The sequence below is a fragment of the Pezoporus occidentalis genome, unplaced genomic scaffold (assembly GCF_034315485.1).
Source record: "Pezoporus occidentalis ecotype Australia unplaced genomic scaffold, CSIRO_AGI_Poc_V1 ctg57, whole genome shotgun sequence".
Taxonomy (NCBI): Eukaryota; Metazoa; Chordata; class Aves; order Psittaciformes; family Psittacidae; genus Pezoporus; species Pezoporus occidentalis.
The window spans coordinates 1,820,601-1,848,507 of record NW_026915910.1 but is presented as its reverse complement, the minus strand read 5'-3'; the positions used below and the strand labels follow the sequence as shown (position 1 = coordinate 1,848,507).

Genomic DNA, 27,907 nt, shown 5'->3' with positions numbered 1-27,907 from the left:
GTTCAGTTCAGGCCAGGTCAGGTGATCTTCCCAAAGACAGGCTGAGAAAGTTGGGGCTGTTCAGCCTGGAGAAGAGAAGGCTGCGTGGAGACCTCATAGCAGCCTTCCAGTAGCTGAAGGGGGCCTATAAGGATGCTGGGGAGGGACTCTTCATTAGGGACTGTAGTGATAGGACAAGGGGTAACGGGTTAAAACTTAAACAGGGGGACTTCAGGTTAGATATAAGGAAGAAGTTCTTTACTGTAAGGGTGGTGAGGCACTGGAATGGGTTGCCCAGGGAAGCTGTGATCTTCCTGTTAGGGTGGTGAGGCACTGGAATGGGCTGTCCAGGGAGGTTGTGAATGCTCCATCCCTGGCAGTGTTCAAGGCCAGGAGGGACAGAGCCTTGGGTAACATGGTTTAGTGTGAGGTGTCCCTGCCCATGGCAGGGGGGTAGGAACTTGGTGATCTTAAGGTCCTTTCCAACCCTAACTATTCTATGATTCTATGATTCTGTGATTCCTCCTATCTGTTTTCTGAAGAAGCACATACCCAAGAGATTCTATATGCAAATTGCTACTCAGAAAGGAGTACGATAACATAATAAAAACATAAAGACACATTTAGAATAGTATTAAAAATTAAAAGTCCTTAGTGAAACCAAGTAGCTGCTCCTGTGTATGCCCACACCTCACTGCAACACAATGCTTTGCTATAAATTCTGCAAGAGTTTAGTTTAGAAGGTGATTAAAAAATTGGTGCTCTCCATACACCACATAAATTAAAAAGGTGTAAATAGGCCTATCAGCATAGGCTTGTCTGCTGCACATCAGTCCCAGGCAAAAAAACAGCTGTGATGGGACACAACAAGTAAATAATTAATGTCCATCAACAATGTGTGATGGGAAAGGAATCTTGTGAAATTAATCCAGTCTCACATTTTGATAGGCCTACAAATGAGGTTGATAAAACTAATAGGGTTGATGTAATGGACTTCTGAAAAGCTCCAGACTTGAATTATTGAGTAATAAACTTGACTGGTTTAAAATCAACATAGTACAGTATAGATCAATTGGAGGCCAGCTAACTGATAGCTTTCCAAATTAAATGGTAAATGGCAAATGTTTGCTCGGCAAGTAAATTTCTGGTCCCATATAGATCCTGGCTTAGCAGTTGCTGTTTAATATTTTTATTGCTGACACAGAAGAAAAAGTTCAATTATTACTTAGTAAGTTTGAGAAATTTGGAGAAGTGGTATGGAATAAAGAGGACGATAAAGCGAAACAACCTAGAGGTCAATCCAGTAAATCACACGTAAGCCGACAGTATGAATTTCAGTACAGACATATGGAAAGTCCCGAACGTAAGATTAAACAGTGGAGATCTTCAGTGCTGGTATTCAGAGCCTATTTCAGAGGCAGCAGATTCTGAGAAATGGGAAAGAATTCAGGGAAAAGCCACAAGAATGAATGAAGAATCAGGAAACTTAATTCTGGAGAAAGACATGAGAAGATTTACCTCTTTAATTTTACAAAGAAAAGGCTGAGAGGTTTCTTAATCACAGACTATAAGTATTTAAAGCAACAATAAAAATTAGCTAACAAGGTTTCTTCAGCCTTAAGAGTAGAAGATCTAGCAATAGCCAATAGCTAGATGTTAAATCTAAGCATTCAGAACACAAATAAATCCAATTCTTTGACAATTTTGCAGGGGTTGCGGGATACTTATGAGTCACTGGGAATCTTCAAACCAACGTTCGTCAAGTTTCACTCCAGTCCAAATGGCAGTTGGAGTGAAGGAGGTTTTACAGCCTCTTAGTCTCAGTAACCTGACAGCTAAGTGACAGGGCTGCAACTGCTTCTGTGGAAGGCTATTTTACAACCTAATAGATGTCATTTTGGGGAACCGCTTCATGGGCTTCTGCTTTTTACTTTAACATGTTACTACTGGACCACACTAAATAACCAATTCCCTTGCTTCCTGTTCTCATCAAAGTATAATTAAAATAATGAGCTTTCAGAAGTAATAGGTAATAACACCTTTTCTAATACTTGCAAAAAATGATCAGATAATGAATCAAGCAATTAATTCTTAGTTCTTAGTCATTCCTCCTACTCAAGTCTCAAACCAATATTCACTTAAACACAAGAATATGTGATGTTTCCTTCAGCCAAGCACAAGAGAAAAAAGAAATTTGGTAGTTGTGACCCTCAGAGTGCTGTATTTTATGGTATCTCTACTTAAACAAGACTCCAAAGAGAGAACTGAGATTCTTGCAGGGGCTGAAACAAAAGTGCTCCTGTGCTTAACACTCTCTTGCTCCATCCTCACCTGATTTTTGGACGTGGCTAGTCCCTTTTGTCACTCATGCTTTAATTTGTCTCCTAATCTCAATCCTGCTATTCAGTGTTTGAACACTGTGCATGTTTCCTTAAAACCACAAAGAAGAAACCTCATTGTGTAAACAAAACCCTTTAAAACATTTCCTGCCCCAGGGAGTTCACAACAGAATATAAACCAGCCTTGTCGAACTGGTGGCCTGCAAACTGAATCCAGCACAAACAATCCCATCGTATTTCTTCCCAAGACTTGCAGGAGACGTGCACAGTGATGTTGCACTCCTGGGGTAGCACAGCAATGCCTAATGGATGAGTAACTTCTGGGCCTTACAACTACTGATGGACGGGGCCAACGAACGCATTGCAAAGTGATAGAAAAGTTGCTCTGCATTTCCTGTAACTCTCTCCCTGCCCCTCTTTCCAAATATGGAATGAGGTTATCTGTCCAGCTCATATTGCCTGGATGTGTGCAGCAAGGGAAGCTACATCCCTTCTCCCAGCCAGCACCATGCCGTTCTCCCCTTAGCAGGACTACAGAACACCCACTGTCAAAGTCAAGAGGTGACAGATGACTATGGGAACTGAACCTCCATACTCAAAGCAATGATGATAATACCTAAAGGACAGTCTTGAAATGCAGCTCTCACTGAGGCCTCTGGAAACGTGCTGGGGAGCAGTAAACTTAGTAAGGAAACAAAGACCCTACAATTCCCTATTGCTTTACCTGCTCTCTGTCTGAAATACTGCATTGGATCAAGACACTTGCTAGAATCACAATACATGTTCAAATACCAGTACAATGAAACAGTGTGTTTAAGGGGTCAGCCAGAAGGCTCTTGTACGGAGACTCCAGTGTGGACAAAGTTGTACAAACATTAGATAAATAAGAGGGAGATGCTGAATCATAGTGGGAACCAAGAGAATTTACGTTTGTTCTGTGGTGGACCTCATGGACCTAGATTTCAAAGTGAAGCATCTACAGACAGGTGCATCCACTAGGACTTTAGGTAGGCCCCCAGACTGAACATTTTGGCACCATTTTTTGTAATTCTGATTTATCCAAAATTTGTTAGAGTTAGTGTTTTGGAAAGCATGATCTCTCCCAAGATGAGCACCATTCCAGCACTGAGCTTACATCATAGCCAAGCCTCCCTCCAAACCATTAATAAGAATTTTAAGCAAAACCAGTTTAACATTGTTCCCTACTGCTCCCCTGAGGTATCCCCCACCAAGTGTTGGCACTTATTCATCACTATGTGTTTCTGGTCCCTCCAGTCTGTTTTCAGTCTGTTTTCAGTCTGTTTTGTAATCTTCATCTCCAGTCAGTCTAAATTAATTTTTCAGTTCAGTCTTCATGGAACAATACATTAATTGCCTTGGTATATGAATAGACATCATATTTACAGAGATTAAATGACCACATTCTTTTCATCGACTTGGTCTGCACTTTGGATCAAACTAAGTGATTAAGTTATGTCTGGATTTGCTTCTCACAAATCTATGCATGTGCCATTCATATTCCTTTACAATGGCAAAGTTAACTCATGTAGAGGGTCTGCATATTTCCTACATGCCGCTAATGGAATTGAATTAATAATTAAAGTGTGCTCTGAGTCACACAGAAAACTCAGTAACTCTTCTTCACCAGGGTTGAGGTTTGCTTTAACTGCTTGCAGATTTCATTTGTTTGGTATTTTCTCCATTATTCTGTTAGGACAAAATTCACCCTTCTTTTTCCATCATATACACTCTGTTTTGGCAATTATCTTGAGGGCTAGCTAACATACACATGGCTCCATGTGAATTCATGGCACAGCAAATTCTTGTTTCCTTATTTAGACTGTTGTACCACAGATGGAAGCCAAAGTTATTGCATAGTGACTAGCTATTTTAATGACTGCCGTTTATTCATAAAGATCAATACAAGATATCTTCCTCCGTCCTCTGTTTCTTGTTTGTTTGTTCTGTTTTTCAGAGATAACTGTACGTGCACCAGCTTCTTGACTAATTGAAGAAAAACACAGGCAGATGTAGTTTCCCAAATTTATTTCTAAGATGTTTCTCATATCCCTGATACTCGTCTCATAGAGGTCATATTCTGCCCCATTCCCAATGTCTTCAGTTAATGTTAGTGTCAGGAGATAGCACAGAGATTCAGTAAATCCAGCAGTACTGACTTCAAGTTCTCATTCTGTGGGGCTTCCTAATGCTGTTAGACAGTTTGAGGTCTAAAACGGAATGAAAGGAGACAAGGCGAGGTAAATATGTCACTTCCACTCATAGCTCTGCTTATGGATGTTTCCCAACTTGGTGAAAGTCGGCTAACCCCCAGGAACAGCAGTAAGGTATATTGGCACATGAAAAAGTTAGGGCCTAGAGCCACTCTTTGCAGAGATCAGAACTCTTTTTTCAATCGCATATAATGGGGGTCACCCCAGCAATAAGAGCAGGATTCTGGGTCAGTTTGAGGTCTGAACTTTTTGTGATTAAAGGGGGGATCAGGGTCACAAAGAAAAAGCTCTTTGTTTCTTTGTGTCATTCCGCTGAACAATAAATATGAACTTCCATCAGCAGAAATGAAATAGCTGTTTCAAAAGAGTTCCTGAAGTTTAGAGACACACACACACACACACAAAAAAAAAGCCAAGCATATGAGCAGGAAAATTACGTCAATTGAAGAAACTTAAGTGTCCTCTAAAAGGGGCCCTACCCTTGCTGTGAAAGTAGACTGACCTCTCCCAAAAGTGATGAAGAGAACAGCTTGTTCCAGCTGCCCTGTGACTCAGAGTGGCATAAATGTAATAACTGGCCAGGATAGTTCTGGGACAGAAAAGTGGGGAGAAAATAAAAGCCAGATACTGCCTTGGTTCAGAAGATGTGAAACATTCAAGTAACTGAACACCAAGCTATTGAACATCTCTGACTCCCTACTATCTCACACAGTGAATGTAACTACTGTACACAGATGCAGGTGAAGCACAAGCACAGAGATGATGGCAGACGAGTAGCAGCCTACTGGTCATAACTGTATCTGAAATACTTACGTCTAAAAACCTCATCACTTACTTGGGTACTGAGAAGAAAAATGAACACACCTGAAGGTATGAAGATCTTTAAAAATGACCAGTCTTTAGGGACTTCAGGCTGTGAATCCTGAGATGATCTCAAAGAAACCCAGTTGTTGAGTCCAGCAGTGGTTGATGAGATGAGGAAAGCAAGATAAAAAAGATCAAAATGGACTAGATAAATCTCTTGATATCAGCATCTGTGACCCTTTTGCTGTCAGCGTTGTGACACTGAATTATTTGCCTCTTCGTCTTGACTAAGACCTATTGAAATGAGAAACAGCACATCTCTGGCAATTTGTTAAAATCACTTCAAGTCTCTGAGTGATGTTAATGATCACTGACTGAGGGTGGAGAGCAGCAAGGTGAATGGCATGATGAATGGCAGATGACAAACATACACTTTTCTGATTAACTTATATCTGTGCACTTCCAAGGACTCTCAATACAGCTCATCATATCCTACTTTTTACCTTGTTTGCCTTCATCACTCTTGTGGGAAGTATCCTCATTTAATTTATTTTTAATACAGAGCTGAAGCAGAGAGGGAATAAATAACTTGTCTAAGGTCACCCAGGTCTGCCTAGGCCTCCAGCACTGGTGCATACAGAGACCTCCATCACTTGCTGTTTTGGACTTGGAGATAAATCTTATGGCTGGTTGGTCCTTAAGGATGTGCTCAGAGCTCTACTGCTCCCTACCCTTGTGACAGCATCTGCGTCACCAGATACTGAAAAAGCTGTCACAAGGAGACAGGACAGTTACAGACATAAGTACCAGCATCAGACCTTGTGAAGGTGCTTGAGATTTGGTGCATGTGCTCTAGGAGCTGCCAAATTTAAAGGCACTCCAGCAGATTTCTGCAGAAGTATTCACAGATACAGCCAGTCTCCACATGTCTATCAATAGTGCTCAAGTGTCAACACTTCCAGGTTAGGATCTTAGGGTGCCCTCACCTGCTATAGGGTTGCTAATGGCCATTATCCCTGTTTCATAAATGAGGAAAGTCAGGCACACAACAATAAAACAATTCTTCTGCAGCAACTCACAGATCAGAGCTGGAATTAAAAAAAAAAAAAAATATATATATATTAAAAAAATGAACCCATGTCTCAAATACGCTGTATTAGCTACAGAGTTATCAAACCACTCCTCTCAGAGTTTTCTCTTCCATTCCCGCTCCATCAGCACCATCTTCCCCCAATTGCTGATCATTTCTCTCTTTGCTATTGTCATTTCCCTTCCTATTGTCTTTTCCACTGTCCCTCTCCCAGCAACAATCCCTTCCTCCCAGTTCTAAAGCTTTGCCTCAGGTTTTTCCCTAAATTTGATTGCATCACCCCATCTCCTTGAGACCAGAGCTGCTTCTCAGGAGTGGAACATGCAGCTGTTGGTGACTGGAAAGAGGCCAGCAGACTCCCTGTTCACCCGAGCTGTACTGGAGTAGGATGCTGAGTGACCATGTCCTTGTAAGAGTCCTTGGCTGCCTGTTCAATATCCTGGAAGCAGCCCCTAGTCACTGGAAAAGGGATCTGAAGGAGAAAGGTTGCTCCCCCTGGCCTTCCCCAAATGATATTTTATCCAGCATGAAGGAGATGTTGACAGAAGGGTCCATGTGTCACCACAGATGAGAGATTCTTGGCTGGTAGGGATGTGCCTCCACTAGTCACCTCCACTCTGGCAAGAGGACACCTGAGGCTCCTGATTATCCACAGCAAGAGGCTGAACGTGTAGCGCTTCATTCTGCTCATAAAAAGGGCTGTCATGTAGAGCAGAGAGAGGGCAAAGGCAGGACAGCCAGTTCCCTTGTGTTATGTGGAAGGAACGAGGAAAAAGAATAGGTTTATTTATGGCATTGCTGCTCTGATTTGAGTACACAGGGGTTTGAAAGTGTACAGTTTTTATGTTAATTTATTTTTAAACTCAGGAGGAAGGACTGAACTCACTACCTGTGAGCTATGTGCTTGGTGCTATTAATCTGACATCCTCCTTCAGTGCATCTCTCTCAAGATATACTTCATTAGCTAAACCTAACTACACAGAATTTGCTCTTGGGATGCACAGTGGTCAAATAATGGGATGAGTATGGTATGCAACCGCAGGGAAATGGGTTTGAACAGAACTCAGGTACTCTCCAAGTCTGCCTTCCCAAGCAGTGTGTCTCCAAGTGATGAAATGCAATGCTATCAAATATCATGACAGAAAGCACAAATATAAAACATGAGGGTGCCTCTTAAAAATAAACGTTGCTTTGGGATCTTTTTCTCAGGAGAATGAAGTTTCCAGTGTGCTAGCTCTCTCTGCGTGTGGTGTCACATGCTGCATGGTCTGTTCCCTATAAGCTCTCAACATATGCTATGAATATGCCTCTGCAGTACAAGCATTCTAAATCAGATGCTTATGCCGCCTTCTGATCTTTTGCAGTCACACATACATACATCGGGTTTTGCCACAGGCTATCTATCATTTCTCCCTTTCCAGCATCTGAAACGCATGACCCACAACTTGGTTTTATGTATGTTTTACTGCAGTTTCCACATAATCACACAGGAAGCTTTAATTCTCACCTTATGAAGCCAAGCACAGACACATAACACTGGACACAGCCTGCAGTTCTAATCCTTGTGTGTCAGAAGTGTCATGAGTGTATCTCTGATCACCGACAGGCTGTATTTCTCACAACTGAAGGAAACATTATTGAGTCAAGTTCCAAGCAAAGCGTCACTCTTCATGGTCAGTTGTTTACCCACATCATTTTTCACCTCCTACCCCAAAGTAACATCTAAAGTCATTAGGCAGCTGCTGCCCTCTGCCTCTGAGCTCTCTTCATTTCAGCTGTGTTAAGCACACTAGTGGTGCATGAGGTGAGCATTTTCCATCACTGTAGCACAGACAGCTCCAAAGGCATGCATCGCCCTCTGATGACCTACCACACATTGCAAGCTTGTATTGCACTGGACGAGGGTAGGGAATGAATAAATGGATTTGCTGCATATAATATTTTAGGTGCAAAGACTCATCTCTAACACAGGTCAGAATACACTCGAGTAGGTACAGATTTCCTGCAGGTATCAAAGGGAAGCAGCCCCATTCACTTAGGACTCACCTTGTGTCAAGGCTGTGATTTGCCCCTCTCATTCCTCCCTCTCCTCCCCTTCTACTCATTCACCAGGAATTCACCATGCCTGGTCTCTTCCCCATCCCAGACTGCAAGCGGCAGACACAGCTGGACAGCATCATCCACCTTCCAGCTGCCTCTGTTTAAGGCCACAAAAAGAGGTTATGGGTCACCTCAGCCCCTGGCTTACTGCAACCAGCCATACAAACCCTCCTGCCTCAGAGAATGACACAATTTGGCACAGCACTCGCCAGAACAGTGCTGTCTGTAACACCAAGTGACACCGATTCAAGTAGGGCTCACCCAACGCTGACATCATGTTGTACATCCTTCATCCCCTCCAACAGCACATTTCTGTGTAAACTTCAGGGGACATGACTCTTCCAGGAGGGCATATCCCAGCACAGGGACATTTCTAGTGGGGATATGCCCTCACTGGTTGGATGCAAGAAGATGGAGGATTTTTTAGCTCTATGGAAAGGGGTTAGCTGGGAAGAGGTGACAGGGAAATAGTCTTTTAAAATACCTGTCCTGTGCATGGAGCAGATGGCACAGGGGCATCAGAGAAGCCCTGGAAACAACCAGTTGAGCTTTAGCAACAAGTCATTTCTTCTACTTCGAATATAGGCTCGATCGTCTTCCAGCTAGGGCTGGAAAACATCGGGTCTGCTCTGCCTGTGGGGCTTTGCGAGTTTGTATATTCTGAACTATTGCCAGGAATAACTTTGGTGCTGGGGGGATCAATGCTGGGCCCTGTGCAGCGCATCAGTAAGGCAGTGACTTATCCATTGAGGAGGGAAGCTGGGGAAATCCCCTCCCACTCTAAACTATTTCTTGGTTCTTTACATTAGTTATCAGCCCTTGGGGATATATTTTCCTCTCTCCGTACTTTTTTGCGGTCTACATTATCATTTGCTAAATATTAGCATGTGCTGTTTATCATGAGGTCTGCAACCCTTGTTCACTTCAGGGAGTTTGCAACTCAGTCGCAGCAATAAATTTTCTGATATTCTATGGGCTTTATAGCACTAAGAGGCACACAGATGAAATTACTATCTCAGAGCCTTCAACCCCTAATCTCACAAGGAAACATTGCTCACCAAGGGCAAGGAGGATGCACATAAACGCAGGTTGTTTATGCTAACAGTGGATTCAGACTCAGGCTCCAAGCCTGCTTACTAATCATGATGACTACTTTGGCTCCCTTGGTTTTATAACATGTTTGAAAGGCTCAGGGAAACCACATTACCTGCAACTCCCTTTCAACAGCGTGTTTGGTTCATAAGAGCTGCTGGACAAGCAAAGGAAACGGGGTGTGCTTGTGGCCTGGGAATCAGTTATAATAACATTATAGTGACCAAAATTAACACCATGGGCTACAATTAATGTTCCTCTATGTTTATTGAAGAACAGAATCATCTGAGACCTGACTCAAAACCTGTTGATTTTGCAGCAAGTCCTAGGACCCGCTCAGACAAGACACGATTTCTTACTGACCTACTTTGCCCAGCATGTTTGAAGAGTTTGGATTTTCTCCCTGCAATAGATGTTGTCTAAGAAGGGATTCAAATTTTAACCAGAAAAGTTACTCCAGCACCTCCAGATTTCTGAGCCCCGAAGCCCCTTTCAGACTCATTCTTGCTTAATGACTAGAAATGCTCCAGCTTCTCCTGGCTACAGGATATGATCCCGAGTGCCTTCAAAGCAAATCGGACTTCAGACTGAACCACGAACATTTAATAAAGAGTTTGAGGGGGGGTTTATTAAAGAAATAAATCAAATGCTACTTGAACATACATGTCCAAAAGAAACACTGGTCTGAGGAGTATGTATTCTCAGTTATCAAATTAGCCCAGCTTCGTGCCCAGCTTCGTTTCCACCACCAGTCTAAGTAATGGTGGATGTTGTCCAACCACTTCTGTTTCAAGAGGTTGAGAAATCACAGGGAAAGTCATGAGTATCAGAGAGGAGACATCTTTCTGCCCCAAACATACCATATCGTGGTACAACTGCTGCTCTCTGAGAAGGGAAGCACAGGAAAAGGGGAAGAGGAGACTTGTTGGGCAGCTGAGTGGCCATGTCACATGTGCAGAAGAAGCAACTGGCATTATCTGGTTTTGCTTTGCCAACCTTATGGCAACAAAAACGAGAGAAAGAACTGGACAAAAATATTTGAGAGCAGCCTAAGAGCACAAAAATGGGGCTGCTTCCCCTGCAGCGGCAGGGCACAGCCCTCTCCTCTGTCCCTCTCTTGCTCTCCCACTATCACCACAGAAAACACTCGAAGATCAGGGTTCCCTGGCCATTCCCTGACTGATGCAAAATCCACTTTCCATCACACAAGGGCCAGACTATCTCAACACTTCCCTGGTAAGAAATTGTTTTGCAGCCCCATAGCCGTTTCTGGTGGGAAAGCTGTTCTGATCTGGAGCAGGGATGTTTCTAAGTATGCCAGGTTCCTGAATGCAGCAGCCTGTTATCCCAGCAAGACTGAAGGATAAACAAAGAGGGACTGGAAGAATAATGATTTCTAAACCTCCTCAATCTGGAGGTCAAATCCAAGGCATATCTATATTAATAAACTAAAGGGCTCAAGCACTGACTTTCAATAATACACATGTTCTAACTAACAAAATTTCCAGAGACATTTTGGCCTATGCACACAACACCCAAAACAACAACCAAACACCCTGGCAAGGCCCAGGGGACAGCACAGCTGAGGGACTTTTCACAGCAGATAGTTTGGGTATAGAGAGTTTCTCTATTCAAATGTGAGCCATGCCTTGCCATTTGCCCTTTGGGCCAGAGAACGTTTCTACTGCATAAGCGTAGCCTACAGGGACTCTCTCCTAAACACACAGTTAACTGTCCAAAGTGGCACAGAGCTGTGTCTGCTGTGGTGCATAAGGGATGCCTCGCAGGTCATAGCTGCCTCCTTGATGTATTCAGACTTGTTCTCTGTTGTCTCTGCTGCCTGGGAGACATAAAGGGAGCAGAAGATTCTGCAAGTTGGGGGGATTCCCTTTGGCATTTCCCACCAGTGGGCATTGAACAAACACCATCAATCAAGACACCACTATGAGGCAGGGAGAGCGGAGTGGGCAAGCCATGGCATACTGCAACAGGTCTGCTGGCAGATGGTGCCAAGGGGCTCAGAGCCAGCTGGAAAGGGTTCTAACTAGGCTGTGTTGGCTTTTGCCAAGATAAGGGCTGGGTAGACCCTGGAACGCCTCCCAGGCTGTGGGGTCTAGCTGAAATCTGCAAGTGCTAAGTGCTTTGCTTCACCAGAGAGAAGAAATTTTCCCTGTGTTGCTGGGCATGTTCCCTCCATTGGCAGGATCCAGGTGACATGGGTTGTCCAAGCAAGCAGCTCCTTGGCTGGAGCACATCCTCCAAATCAGGCAAGACCCCCCATGGTTGAATCAGGCTGTTGGGGTGACACACCTCCAGGCATGTGAGGCTATGCTGTGGTCAGATGCACCCTGGCAACACAGGATGCACACATGAGTGCCAGGCAGTCAGAAAGCAGGAGCATCATGGGGGTGCTCACAGCTCTGCTGGTGTCACCGCAGCTGCTTCCATATGGACAAACACCCCACAGAGCTGGTGTGTGAAACCAGACCTGCCAGAGCATACTGCATCACTACAGAGTACAAAATACCATCAAGGAGTTATGACTGTGGGACAAGCTGTTATTCTTGGCTTGGTTCAAAGCATCTCTTGTTGGGAAATATAGTTTTTTCAGTGTTACAGACTATAGGACTATAGCCCTAACCCAAACCATTGCTTCTGAGCTGGGTAAGTTTCCACTGAATAAAAAGAATGGGAATTATTTTCTTTTTTAATCACTAACTGGGAAAAGGAATGTCCTCTGGAAGGAAATGTTTTCTTTTAACGTCTCAAAACAGAGAAGAGGCTCTTTGCTCTTCTGTGCCATAAGGAGGATAACATTGCCAGTCCATTTTTGGGATCTGTTGTTTTCAAAAATGGGTAAAAACAAGAAATAAATAGCAACACCAGCCTTCTATCTCTTGCATTCTTGCTGTCCTCCACAGGGACAGCTGCCAGAGCAATGAAACTATATCAGGACCACTGCATCCCTTGAGAAAAGATAAACCTTTCCCAGGGCCTCATTTTTGCACAGTGTAATATGGAGGAGTCAGCACTGGATTCAGACACTCGCATTTAGGTGTCTGAAATATAGGTGTCTGCAAGATACGTGTCTACATGGGTATTGGATATGTGAGTTTCCATTGTTGTCAGCATTGATCTGGTCTTTGCCATCTGAGAATAATTCAGCTGGTCAAATACCCCAGATCCAGTTAAACATGGTTGTCCAGGGCATTTGAAAAGCCCTAAGCTGAAACATCAAAGAGAGTGTGCAAATATTAGGCAGGACCTATAAATAAAACAAATTGTCTAAAATAATAGTATATGCGTATATATGGGCTACTGAGCTTTAGATATCTAGTCAGTACAAAACCAAGTTTCCTTGGCTACAGCAATATTTTTGATACCTTTAGACTGCTACATTCAGTATCAGAATCAAAACCTGAATCCCATCCTGCAAAACTGGATTCAAAGCCACTGAACTCTTTAGAACTCTTTAGAAGAGACATTATTTGCCAAAAGCAGGTATTATTGAACTATATACATAATTTTTGGCTTTTCTAATCATAAGACATAAAACTTTCAAAAACTAGGAAGTTTAAAAAATATTTGAAGTTATTTAGTAAACTTATAATCAATGAGGTGCTAGAGAACTTCAGTTAAGCATCACAAGGTTTGCAGACTCAGGAAAAGAATGACAAATAGTAATTAAAATATTTAATTTTGTAGAAAACATATCCAAGGTAAGAATTATCTGACCTAACTTTAGATGTCAACAATGCAGATACTCACACTTGGTCTGGTCACCATAGATTCCTCTAAAAACAAAAGAGAAATAAGCACTCACAAGGTACCTGAGATACCGACTTTAAAATGAAATGAACTGCAACCTAGGAAAGACGATTTCTTTTCATATACTGACTACAAAGGGAGGCCAGTGTATCTAGTCCATATGTAGCTGATTAGACTGTAGATGGCTACATCTGGTCAGCATTAGAGCATGTTTAATAACATACCTATCTGCAACTGCATTCCTATTCAGATCAATATGTCTACACACTTGGTACTCCATCCCTCTATTTACACTCCAGATTGCATCCATTGCTAGTCCAAACCTTTAATCTTGAACTCCAAAAGCATCTGTAGGTTGGATCCAGCTACACTGAGATCTACAACTCACTCGGTAAGGTCCCTCAGGAAAACACAAGGCTCACCAAGCCAGGCCAAAACACCTGAGATGCAGTTAGAGACGCAACATTCCCTCCAAGAAGTCTGCAGAAGAGTGCTTACAGAGAAACAGGGGAATCGTTACAAGTCCCTTCACTTAGGAAAATATTTTTTCCCTAACCAAAATCTCAGTGCTAATGATTAAATACATTTCCTTATATAAAATCTGCTCAAGACTTCAAGAAACCCATTTACCAAGAGCTATCATGCCAAAAAGTGAAGTAGTTCATATGTAGCTGAATTCAAAAGCCTCGCATATATAAAGAGCTGGTGAACCTTTTTGCAGTCTGGGACAGGTAAATAATTTTTTGCACCAGTCTAGCTTGAAAGTCAAAAAGCCTGGCTCAGCCATGAGTGTGTCAGCATCCCAGGGAATGGGGTACAGTTTCTTGGCCAGCTACAAAAGGAAGGTGAGTCAGTCAGCCATCAGGATCTATAACAGTGCAACTTGCACTGTTATTAGAAGTTATGCCTCCCCATCTGGAAATTAAATGCAAACATACACATATGCTTAAGCGTTGCTTAAGAGAAAATCACTACCCTGACAAAGCTGAACAGGACCAGGAAGGAAAGAAAAACAAAAAATACAAACCAGTATCTGTGCCTCCCCCATTTAAGTTTTCTCTACCGTCAGGGCACCCTCAGATTTAATTAAGCACAACTTAGGGGACAAAGAATAATGAGGTGAGGAAGGAAAGAAAATCCATTTGTTAATACTGTAATAGGCTAAGAAATATCTGACAGAAAATTTACATTACACCAATTTACTACATAGCTTGGTCTTCTCAAAACACAGCACTGACATTCTATACTCCATTCTTCACCAGAACCCAAGGCATCTGCAGAAGTTTTTGGTAATCTCTGACAGCACAGAGGAGAAAATTTGCCTTTCTTACTTGTGGGAATCAGGTACAGCTTTCACATAGCAGAAGTCAGACCCTTTGATCAATATACAGAACATTAAAAAATGTGTGTTAGTATGTAATCATGTAGATCCAGGGTAGAACTGGATGGTTTGATTTTTTCAATGAAAAAACATACGAGAGAAGAGAATGTAACATTAGTCTTCATAGTAATAAGAATTATAAAAATACTCCAGAGGGAACAAATAAATGAAAGAGAAATGGGAGACAGTCATTGAATTCTTGACTGAGTGCATTATCGTGACAACAATGGGTATGTCAGACAGGAACTTAACGCATGATCTTTCCAAAGCTCCATGTCAATAAAGTTCAACAGTGGCTGTAAGGTCTGAGAGATTCATCACATCTGTGTGGTCATGTTTGCACTAAATGCATAAAATGAAACCCCAAGGGAGATGGTGAGGCTGGTGTTCTCACACACCAGATGCTGAGCAAACAGCCTTAGGACATGCAGCCTAGCCACACAAGGTAGGAGGAAGCCAAGTGACTGCCCAGTATAAAAGAGATGGTGATAAATCAGGGTTAAGAAGAAAGCCTTTTGGCTAGGCCAGTGGCTATCCACTGAGCCATGCTGACTACCATGCTTGTCCAAATATAGAGGTAACACTTAGAATCACACAATCATAGAATGGTTAGGGTTGGAAAGGACCTTAAGATCATCAAGTTCCAACAACTCCTGCCATGGGCAGGAGCACCTCACACTAAACTATGTCACCCAAGGCTCTGTCCAACCTGGCCTTGAACACTGCCAGGGATGGAGAATTTACCATTTCTTTGGGCAACTTGTTCCAGTGCCTCAGCACCCTCACAGTAAAGAACTTCTTCCTTATATCCAACCTGAACTTCCCCTTCTTAAGTTTAAACCCATTACCCTTTGTCCTATTACTACAGTGACACAACACTTGTTGGTAAGAAAGAGGGAGAAGAAACATGGTAGGGTTTTGCCCTTTTACGAACTGATCTATTTTCTTTTTAATTTTCAGGTACCCTTGGAAAAAAGTAATTTTTTATCTGTTCCCAGAGGTGTTTTTTCTTCTAAAGAATTTCTTCAAAGCTTGAAGCAAATAAACATGATCTAAGGACTAGATAGTGCAAGTCCCATCTACAGACTGGTCCTTGATATACACTCTTTGAATCACTGTGAGCTATAAGCATCCAGGCTAAGGCACTTTTTGACCAGCTAGGGGAAAGGTCTGTTGGACTGCAGATGGAGCTGCATTACCAGGTATCTTCCTCTCCCTGAGGCTTTGTCTTGGACCCAAATGGAGTAACACCCGTTCAAAAAAGAGACCTCCAAGTCTCTGCCTTCCTCCTTCCCCTGAAGGCACTGACACCAAGGGTCCATCTGCTTTGGATTAACCAGCCTCCAGAGTCTCTGCAGGCAGCTGTGAGATGGCTTTCAAAGATAAGAGATGGCCCAGGGTGGCCTCATGGGTTTGGAATTTAGTTCAATATCTTCTAAAGGGATTTAGTAGGATTTGCTTCATTGTTTATATGATGTAGTATCAGTCATCTTTAAGGCCCCAAGCCTTTGTATCAGAAAGGTTGGGAACACAACCAGCCAGCAAGGGATGCTGATGATGTCCCCCATGATCCTGTTTTCCACATGCAGAAAGGCTTCCCTACTCTGACATTCAGAAATTTCTACTTTCTTTGGCTCAGTTCACCTAAATGAGGAAAAATAAGTGAAATACTGAGAGGCAGGATACTTGGGACTGAAGTTGAAGAGAGAGTCAGCTTTTCTCCCCAGGTAGTGGTGCTGGTACTGCATGATGCTGAAACAACTGCCATTGCTAATATATGGCAAAGAAACTGTAAGTCTCTGCTGGCCCCCAGGGGAAAAATAACCATAAGCCTGCTCAGTGACTGTTAAAAGATATAGGTAATTGTGGAAAAGAGCAACAAAAAGACAACTGGGTGATTGGACAGGTTGATTTATGAGGCAAGATTAAAGGAGCTGAACATGAATGGCTTAGCTAAACAATGACTGAAACAGGACATGAAAAGTAGCCACTGTCAACAGTATTTGGAGTGTCTGTCTGAAGGGGCATTAACCATTTGGGTGCGTACAATTTGCACAAAAGGAGTTCATGAAATGGAGGTAGGAAAAGTAAATGCCAGGTGAATGTTTGTGAAAGTTTCTTGAAGAACTAGAGTGCTGGGGTGTAACTCCCATGTCAATCTCCTCCCCACTTTAAGGTGAGATCCACCTCTAAGAGGTCATCTGTGTTGAGCAGACATTACCTAAGGAACTTGAAGGAGATCTCTACTAATCAAAATGCTCCTAAATGCCTCTAATCACTACTACAGTGATGGCCAGATGCAAAGACTGTAAAAGGCCATTCCAAGACCTCCATACAACCAGAAGATAAAATAGGCCTCCAAAGGCCTCCAAAGTCAAGGTAGAATGCAATATGCCCAAAGAGGCTCAAAAGAGTGGTTCTCTGGAATTCTTTTATACCATTCAATGATAAATTGGACCTGGGCATGTCCCATGGTGGTGGGAAGACACAGAAATGTCAGCCATCACTTTTTCTCTCCCAGCCGAGAACTTGAACTGGAACAAGAATAATGCTCTATAGCTACACATGGCTACAGGGACCCCGGTTGGGCATCATTTGATGTTATACATTACATAGTCATATAAGTTGATAACACCCTTCTCCCTGCCTAGTCCATGCAGGGCAGAGTTGTTAACAGCTGCCTGCTATGGAGCTCCCTCCGCAGTTGGTCTGACCATAGGGAGCCATAGCTCAGGTTCAAAACGGAAAAAAAGAGAAATAATCTTGCCACATCCTGCTGCTTTCTTTTCATCTCATATAAGAAAGGATTAGGCAGGAAATACTGTGTGGTGAAAAGTCCACGTGGAGAACAAAGCATGGATCTACTGATCTAACAAAGTCACTACAGAATATACAGCAATAAGCTACTAGACAGGGAGAAAGCATGTACAGGTAAGGCGTATGTTGATAGATTTTAGGTTCAGCACAAATCCCAGACACAAACTTTTGTGTGAATGTTGTCTCCATGCATAAAGTGAGATTAATATTTTCTCCCAAAATCTGCCTGGCCCTGCTTTTGTAACCACTAAATTACTCATGGTAGGGACTGTTTTGTAGTAAGCGAGTGCATTGCACAACAGGACAGTCCTTACCGAGACCTGTAGGCATGGCAACATCATGTAAACCATTAGTGCACTTCCCAGCAATTAAATACGCATTTGATGCCCATGTACCTTTCATCAATGGGCTACAGACACCCCTGAGTGGTCGTCACTGTTATTCTATTTCAGCAGCATCTCACAAACCCCGATTGTACCACAGGACCCCATCACAGAGGTCACACACACTTGTAACTTTGGTGGCTTTCACAAAATTGCTATTTATTTCTCCTCTCCGTCCTGCTCTTCCAGTTCTCTTTTCATGGTCAGGAACAAGGATTTTCCAAATCGCATAGAATTTCCTGTTTGCTTCACATTAAAGTGGAGAAAGAGAAGAGAGGGCAGCTAGAAAACAGCAGGGCAGTGGTACGTGCACAGCAGAGAAATGTGCACGTGCTCGCAGAAAGACACCAGCTGTGAATTCTTCTATAAACGGTGCAAGGAAATGGCATTATCTTGATACATTTTCAAAAAGTGAAGGCAAATATATATGTGTTCCATGCGAACAGATCTTAACTGGTCATGGTGTCAAATGCCCCCTTTAAATTTAATCTAATGAGTTTTTCACTGAGCTGTCAGCAACCTCCAGTAGCCTCAAGGCACTAATGGGTTAGCATCAAGGTGTCAATGCTTTTGGCATTAACCTCAATTAGGAGGAGTTAGGGTGATCACTGAATGAAGGGTCAGCCATTCATTGCTCAGACATTCCTCTGGCTATAGCCTGCAGTGTCCTGCATGAAAGGGGCTGGCAGACTGGCTGCCTACCGCCTTTTCAGTAAAGAAGACTCATACTTGGAAACATTACTGTTAATTACTATATTTGAAACCTGTGCAGGTCTTGACAGGCATGGAGAATCATCAGTAACCCTACTTAATGAGGCTATTCCATGAGGTTGCCAGGTAAAAATGTAATAAAATTATAAATATCTACCACTTACTCATGCCAGAATTTCTAAAAGAACACTGCTAAGGGAATCAACATATGTCCTTAACATAAAAAGGACATGGAACTGTTGGAGCAAGTCCAGAGGAGGGCCACGAGGATGATCAGGGGACTGGAGCACCTCCTGTATGAAGATAGGCTGAGAAAGTCGGGGCTGTTCAGTCTGGAGAAGAGAAGGCTGCATGGAGACCTCATAGCAGCCTTCCAGTATCTGAAGGGGGCCTATAGGGATGCTGGAGAGGGACTCTTCATTAGGGACTGTAGTGATAGGACAAGGGATAACGGGTTAAAACTTAAACAGGGGAAGTTTAGGTTGGATATAAGGAAGAAATTCTTTACTGTAAGGGTGGTGAGGCACTGGAATGGGCTGTCCAGGGAGGTTGTGAATGCTCCACCCCTGGTGGTGTTCAAGGCCAGTTGGACGAAGCCTTGAGTGGCATGGTTTAGTGTAAGGTATCCCTGCCCATGGCAGGGGGGTTGGAACTAGATGATCTTAAGGTCCTTTCCAACACTAACTATTCTATGATTCTATGAATCAGTATGTCAAAGAATAGAAAGTCTGTACAGTAGGGTTGTGAATGCAGAAGAAAAATCACCACATAGATAATCTATTTCATTTTAATTTTGCTTCACTTATCTCTCTCCAGATTTTCCAAAAGATTTCTTTTAGATGTATTACATTCATCTTGCACAATCATTCTCAGGTAGCTCTGCTTTTCTGGTGTGAAATCTTGGATAGATGACAAATGCTTTCAAGGCTGTACCCTCCCTATTCAAGCACAGAGGTCTCCAGACAGCCAGACAGACCCCTGCAGAGCCACCCCAGTTCTCTAGCTGGACGACTGATGTTCAGCCCCAAGGACATGCGCAAATTTACGTTAGAGGAAATCATTCAATGAGCAAATCTGTTTAGAAACCTCAAAGATATGTCCAGACATCTTAAAATCTGGCTTATGTTGCAGTTTAGCATTACAGTTATTACCATAGGAACTCCGAGTCCGTTCTAAAACACTTCTTAAAATTCTAGATTTTTGAAATATATGGGTAATACCAGAATAAAAAAAAAGTCCCATCTGCCTCCTTCCCATCCTTGACATCACCCACTCCACACAACAGTCTAACCTCTCTTCCCTGCAGCCAATCAATACTCCAGCATCCCATAGACTGAAGTAGCATGGATACTGAGCAAAATGACCTGCAGCAGCCCCTTACACTCCACAGGAACCATGCAGCTAGCCCCTGATGGCTAAAAATTTTAGATCATGGTCCCTATCAACTAAAGTGAAACAAGCAAAAAAAATACAAATAAAAGGAATAAAGGTCTCAGATGCACACACCTTGTGAACAGTGGGGGTCAGGGGTTGTAAAGTAATTTTGCTAACTCTCTACAGGACTCTTTTTTCATAGCAGAAGCTCTATATGTAACCCAGGAATGGCAGCAATGGAGGACCACAGCAGCAGGCTTGCAAAAGTTGTCTGATTGTAAGGCGGGGCTTGTCTTACAGCACATTCTGCTTGGGATCATCATAAAAGCTGTCCTTTGAACTGCCTCTCTGCTTCCTCCAGCCCCATCTTCCTTTCTCTCCATCCCCAAGGCATTGATTTTTATCTCCAGGTCTCCATTTCTTCTCCGCAAGAATCAAAGGGTTTTCAAGCCTTTCCCTTGAGGTGACAGCATTACCTGCTCCTCCTCCACCTAAGATGCAGAGCTCTGCTTCCTCACAATATTTATTTACCCTAATCAATGTCAGACACAGGCTCATTCTGCCCTGGTATTGAAGAGTTGCTGTGCCTGGGCCAGCCAGGCCAGACATCTTTGGACTCTTCTGGATGTACGATTCAGATCAAGCTACAGTTGTGCGATAAGCAAAGACAAACAGGAGCAGCACAATGACAGCTTCCAATTACATAATTTACCAAGCTTCGTCTTAAGCCTAATAGGGCTGTTTGTGCCATGTCAGTCACATTTCACATTCTTGTACAATAACTAATGTTAAACCTGAACAGTTCTTTGCCTGTATAGCATATTACTCGTTGATGTAGGATGGCAGAGTTACTATATTCTCTGTTACTAGCAGGTACTCCCAAGCTCATTCATAAAGTGTGTGCCCCACTCACTTTAGTACTGCTCAGCAAAAGAGATGGCATCTTGCCTTTGCCCTCAGGTAATCCATGATCTCCAACAGATCTGTTCCATGAATCCAAATTATCTGAGCCTTGCTGACTGAGGGGTTTTCTTCTTCGCTTCTTTCTAAGATCCAGGAAACTTCATCCACAAAAATTGTTAAGACAACATCACCAAAGATGACGAATTCACAGCCTCAGAAGTCAGAAAATGTCAGCCTTGAGCTTTGTGCTCACCCATCATGGTGCAGTCTTCAGTTACACTGCCATGTGCTTTTATAAACAACTTCTGTGATGTGTGAGTATTTTTGAAAGTGAGGTCTCCTTTCTTCTGAGAGGAGAAACAAGCCCCTTTCTTTTCCTTCTGGATGGAAATGTGTAAAAGGCAGTTCAACAAGTCCATTTGCTTGCAGGAACAGGCAACAGATTTTACATCACCAATAAAAATCTACTCTCCCCCTCTCCCATACCACCAGCTTGTCCCTGACAGTCTGCAACAAATCCAACTTTGAGAACAAGAGTCCAGAAGTATAGAAACCTGAAAGCCAATCAAAGAAGATAGCAAAGCTATAAACCCCATACTAGCTCCTAGAAACATCAAGGGAATTTATAAGGCTGAAATGTAGAAAGTGGACCTCAATCCCACACAAATCCAATTAACAGGAAAATCCTTCTCCAAACCCAGGTCTGGAGACTGATATAGCCTTGAGCTGAGGTGCAAAACACCAAGCTGCTATTTAAGAACTCTTTCAGCACTACCACTTCTGTGTGGCTACAGGTAATTTCTCAAGGTTCAAAGGAAGAAATCCCCCTAAGAACTTAAATAAGCATCATGTTCAGCTCTTACCTAGGTAAAGCTATGATAAGTGGAGAATCAGTCAAATAGTAGGAATGGAAACCAACAGATGTATGTAGAAAACAATGGTATTATCATGCAGTTCATCTCTTTCAGGCACCTATTTTAGGATGAGATGATTTGTGCCTCTAAAGCAGCTGTTTTTCTCCATTACCTGTAAGAGGATTTTTTTCTCAGATGGGAATGTCTACACTATAAATCTCTATGGCTTTTGTCTAAACTTGGTCAGATGAATCTCACTTCATGAATGTCCCATTATTTGTAGTCATTATGTGAGGACTGGATAGCTTTTTAAGACATACACTATAGCTTGAAGAAAAGCATAGGCTTGATACAAAAATTACTGGACAAAATTCTGTTATCTTGGGAAATAAGACAGAGGATTTGAACATGTTCTAAACCATCTCTGAACTCAGTGTCTTGACATTAAATGTGGTCACATAATGGAATTCTATTATGACCTTACTCTTCATTTATTTGGTAGGTCAAACTACATGGCTGTGATTTTAAAATCAACATATCTCTGAGTTCTACTTTACAGTACAACACAAGAATCCCAGTTAAGTAGATATTATCAAACATTATATATTTAGTATCCCTAAAGCCAGGCTGCCTAAAATGTTTATTTGTGTATAAACATCAATTTTACTTCAACTTTTGAAGAAAGGAAATCTGCATTGTATGTTCTGTTTCTGTCTTTCTCTAGCAAGACCTTGCCTGCATTGCCCTGCTTCAAAAGGGCAGATCCTGGACACTGCTTTTTATAGCAACAAAAATCATTTGTTTTCAGTGATAAAAATACATTATCTATATTCATGAAATCATAAATTTTAAGAGCAAAAGGGACCATTACATTCTTCTAGCCTGAGGCATTGATAGATTTACTGCACAGAAGCTAATGGACTAGACCACAGTCCCTTTGAAATGATGGGAGAGAATTGGTGCAGCTCTTTATCCTCCCTCCTCATCACCATTATGAGGGTAACCACCTCAGAGCTCTCTTGTCTAGCACAGACCCTGCCTCTAGTCCAACTTGATAGAATATGTATTTAAACACAACATTTTGGCAAAAGCTAGACTGCTTTCTCAAGTACTCAAAGGTCAGCACACCCACATCACCCCAGAGCATCTCTAACGTCTCTCACTGACCCAGTTTGGTCTCCCAGCAGCAGCAGCAGACACTACAAAACAACAGTAGCTGCTGTCCCTGCGCTCATACTTTATCCTTTACCTGTCCAGTTCTCTCATCAGGATGTGAAGCGCCTGGCCTCTGGGACCCAGCTTATCGCCTCATAAAGCAGGATGGCAGGATTATTAATACGGCAAAACTGCAGGATTTTGCCAAGAAATTTATGAGTTACGATGGCAGTTCATTAGCTCTCAGCCCAATGACCCCTTTCTACTGAGCACGAATCAAGCAAGAGGCACACACACATCTAAAAGCACGATGGATATTCTCATCAAAAATACATCCAAGCCCACATTTCCTCCATTTTGTCCAACATAGGTCTAACAAAGGCATTGAAAAGCCACCAATTAACAGGACCTAGCTAACCCTCTGAAACACACCTAGACACAAAGAAATTCACAATCCCCATTTTTCTTTCTTTCTTTTTTTTTCTCATCAGGCCATTTTCAAGTGATGCTGTATTTAAAGAACAGCAAGTACTTAGCAGAGAGTTTACATTTACAGCCACCACTGACTGCACAAGGGAGGCAGGTCTGGCGATCAGGACAGTAAGCACTCTGAATTGCTCCCTCAACTTTCGGTGCTAAGAATAAGGTTTCTCTTTACACACAGACAAGCCCCTCATCCCCACTCAACGAAGCATTTGAGAAAATATTTAACTTTCATGGTATTTATGCATGGTATTAAAATAAAGCACACACTTAAACACTTCCTTGAATCCAAGTGGCATTTTTGCACGTGAAAAAAATCAGCAGGTTTTAATACATTGATGGGTTAGGACTTCAGCAGAGGCCAAAAAAACAAGTCTAGTGTACTAGAGAGGAAAGAGATCTAGAGAATTAAGGAGAGTCTTTGAAGGTAATAAGTGGACAATTAAGTAAAAAAGAAAAGGTTGGCACCACAGTAACTTTTGCCAGCAAGTACAAAACCACTAGCAAGGCACCCACAGATACTACAAATACAATGCTTTATACCAAAGAAAGACAGAGAGACAGAAAAAAAGACTTCTATTAAGTCTTTATTGCACTATTGTTCTCAGTTGCCTTAACACTCTTTTATTTGCTGTTACTCTCTAAAACTTTCAGGGTATTTTAAAGAAAAGGCAGAGCTATTTTGTTTTTCTAATCCCCCTCTAGTTAGAGCTGCCCACACTCAGAAAGCAAACGCATGTGTTATGTGCTTTCCCAGACTTAATTTGCCTTTTCCTTAAAAAAAAAAAAAATCTATTAATGCGGTAATGGGACCCACATACTGGAAAACCCCTCCTTCCACACCATCCCATTAGCTACACCTGGCTCTAGGCCAAAATTTAGTATTTCAGCTCCTGCCAAGATTCAGGTTTGGAATGTTTTCACATTGGAGGATTTTTCATCTGTTTCTTTGGCTGGGCTAATGGGACCCTAATGCACACAAGAGATCGCTATCACATCGGGCTGCTGGTTACTTGCTTGATTCAATCATCTTGTACATACATGCTAACTTGTAGCATTTCCCTCTCAGCTAACTGATGCCAACAGGCATTTAAAGTAAGATGCAGGGGGATATAACATGATAGGGAGAACTGCTGACTTGAGACACTCCCACTGGCTGGAGTAATTACAACAAATTATTACAAAAAATACAGCTGGGCAAAAGGTTAGATGACACCTTTAGTTAAAACCAATTCACCAACAAAACTGTGGATGTCTGGCGGGAATTCTCATGTCCAATAAAACATAAGGCTGGAGCAGTGAACCTCCAAAAAATTTGGACATGCTTAAAGAAAAGCTGCTGCTTCATGCATTTACCTCTTGGAGATCCAGAATATGGCTTAGCTCCTGTTGTCAAGCCAGAGAACAGACTGTATGTGCTGATCTGAAAAACACTTGCAGATGTTCACCTGCCAGGACTGGGAGATAAGTTGCCTCACTAGCTCTTCACTAGTCATTGGTCTACACAGCCAGCACCAGCATTAATGCCTGTCACAAAGGCCATGTCAGCAAAAGGGCCATGATTTCTGCTCACATGAGTTTTCAATCAGTACTACCTTTTGTCACCTCATAAATTACTCCCTCAACCGAGTCTTTCATGAATTCCTAACAGAAGATGACATATTCTTCTCTTTCCAGCCCTCCCTATGCTTTAGCACCAAGAGCAGAGTCCCTACAATCCCCATAATTACTAAAGTTTCTCACATGGGAAAGGTCTGCATGAAAACCCTCCTACATATGCTTCCACATTCACTAATATGCTTGCTCTCACCACCTCTTCTGAAGCAGCACAGTGGGTTGGTAACACTGGCCAAGAACATACTGCAATTTTTCTCACAGGTCAGACCAATGACAATGGTCTCAGAGAGTGATAAAGTTACCTATGTCAAACAGCAACAAGAAATGCTTGAAGTGATGCTCAGAGAAACCTATTCTGTACACCACATTTCCCAAGCTTATGCAAGGATCACCCCTTGTCTTTCACTGCTCTCCAATGAATAACAGCAAAGCTGCATCCTACGCTCCAGTAATCAAGTATTTCCAATCGGAAGAGCTGGGAAACAGGGATATATGTATCTAGATATAGGTCACAGGAAAGTGTGGTCACGTTTGTCAGTCAAAGCCTGTTCCCTTTCACTCCCATATGCTTTGTGAAAGTAGGAAAACACCATACCAGGAGCAATAATGCCTGCAGCATTATGGAAACCTGAAACAGGGACATCCAACAGGAGGCTTTCTACACTGCAATTGTTCTCTAAACCATAAGAATATCAAATTGCCATTTGTTTTTAAAGAATGACAGGATTTACTTCTGTCCAGCACAAGCACACGGGACTGGAATTTGATTTCTTGTTTATTTGATTTTCACATTTTTAAGGATTTTGCTCTTTAAGAGGAGAAATAGATGTCTAGTGATCACAAAATCCAGCTTAGAGACATGTCTGAGATCATGGTTTTGAAAAGGAGCCATGGCTACTTTCAAAGGATGAGGCAGATTTCACCCACTAAAAAGCAAATCATGCCATTTTGTGCTTTCAACCATAATTCATTTCCTGGTGCAGTTAAGCTATGACTAGAAAAGTCAAGGTTAGATTAAGAGATCATTACTGCCTTTTGTGGTGGACTTTGAGACTGGACCACAATGCCAGAATAAAGCTGCGGAGGCCTTTGAAGGAGATATTCTCTTGGAAATACATCCCGGGGCTCTGTTTTGTCCCTGGATTTCTGAGTTATGGAGCTCCTATTTTGCTGCATTGCCTTCATTTCTGTCAATCCCTATGAAGATCAGCTTCTCTCTGGTCTCTTTATGAGATTTTTTTATATTTTTTTATATAAAGATATCACCTTCCTGGCTAGAAAATTCACAGGGCTTTGCATGGGTAGCCTTGCTACTTCTTGCTACAGCATTTCAACCAAAACCCAGAGAAACTAAGAAAAAATAATAACCAAACAAACATTAACCTTCCTGCCACTCCTGCCAAATGAAACAACAGCCAGACAGAAACTCAGAGCCTGATGCTCCTGCATCAATCCTCTGCTCTTCAAGGTGCTGTATATTCGCCATGCTATAGCAACTATACAAAATGCTACAGTAACTCCATCTCAAATACTGTCTACCAGATTCAGCATCCTGCAGTTACACACAGAGACTGTCCCACAGACCTGTTGCTGTCTGAGGACACAGCCAGCACCTCCTCTACTACATGCCCCCCCATCTGCTCAGCAGACTCAAAATAGCACCAGAATTTCCTTTTCCAGAGTTATGTAGAAAGGGACAGAGAGACTGCACTGATCCTAGCAACCACTATATAAGCAAAACCCTGAAGCAAATATTTTCAAAAGTATCAGATGCAAATGACCAAAATGTCATCACTGGAAGAAAAAGCAGACCTGATGTTGTTTTCATACCACAGAGCTCACACAGGAACAATTTTTTCTCTGTTGCAAAATAAGATGACTAGTCAGGTAGGAGTCTGGTCAACACTGTGACTAAAGCTCCTGACTGAGAGTTCAACTCTTTATTTTTTCCAAATAATAGTATTTTGTTAGGAAAATTTTGCAGTGTTCACCTGAAGATTTTGGGAGTGATTTTCTACTAATGCCGTGGATAAGTATGGATTGGCGATTGTCATATTCTGCCATTCAAAATGTAATACAGAATAAAATAATAAGGATCCTATTGATAACCACAACTTCACTGCAGTCTGATGAAACAGCAGGATGCTGACATTCAGGATCTAAGCATCCACTGCATGGACTGATTTCACCACCACGTTCTCCTGCCTTGCAGAGGCAGTGTTGAATGGGTTAACAAAATATCATTTCTGTGTTTTCTGCTTCTTCTATCAAGCCAATAAGTAGAAAAAGAGACAGATTTAAACCACTCAGGTAATCCACAGAGCTTTCCCTTGTTGACCAAAGAATCACCAGAAGCCAGCTGGAAGTTCAGTTTTTATGTATGATTACAAGTCCTGTTGTTCTTCACACACCACTGTTCATAAAACACATACCCCAGTGAGAGTTAAAGTAAGAGAATTTCATGGCTCACCACAGGTGTAGATGACATTAAGATGCTTTCGGATGCCTGGGTAACAAGGATCTCCAAATTCATAGGTGCTGGCATATATGCTGCATCTTCTTTTCCCATGACAGCGCTTGATCATGAGCTGGAGAGCAGTAGCCGACTGACACTCTAAAAGGGAAAAGGGATACCTATTTGTGAGTATTTTTTCATTCACATCAGAAATTGCCTAAAAACATTTACCAGACTCAGACTGTGAGAGCACAAACATACGAGTTTTCATGAGTATTGAAAAATCTTTGTGTTTACATGGGAAGGTATATCTGATTCTGAAACACCTCTAATAAACTGTAAATTGGTGAAAGAAAATTAGCAAAAAGAAC

The 27,907-nt window shown here is 42.2% G+C and overlaps 1 protein-coding gene across 4 annotated transcripts in view; it reads right to left on the bottom strand.

Moving 5' to 3' along the window:
- Window positions 1-27,907, bottom strand: part of EVA1A (eva-1 homolog A, regulator of programmed cell death) — a 202,393-nt gene that overhangs the window by 74,849 nt on the left and 99,637 nt on the right. For all 4 annotated transcript variants that reach the window (XM_062638437.1, XM_062638438.1, XM_062638439.1 and 1 more), the window contains one exon: window positions 27,552-27,695. In XM_062638437.1, coding sequence (XP_062494421.1) covers window positions 27,552-27,695 — 144 coding nt within the window. The remainder of the gene's footprint in view (window positions 1-27,551; window positions 27,696-27,907) is intronic.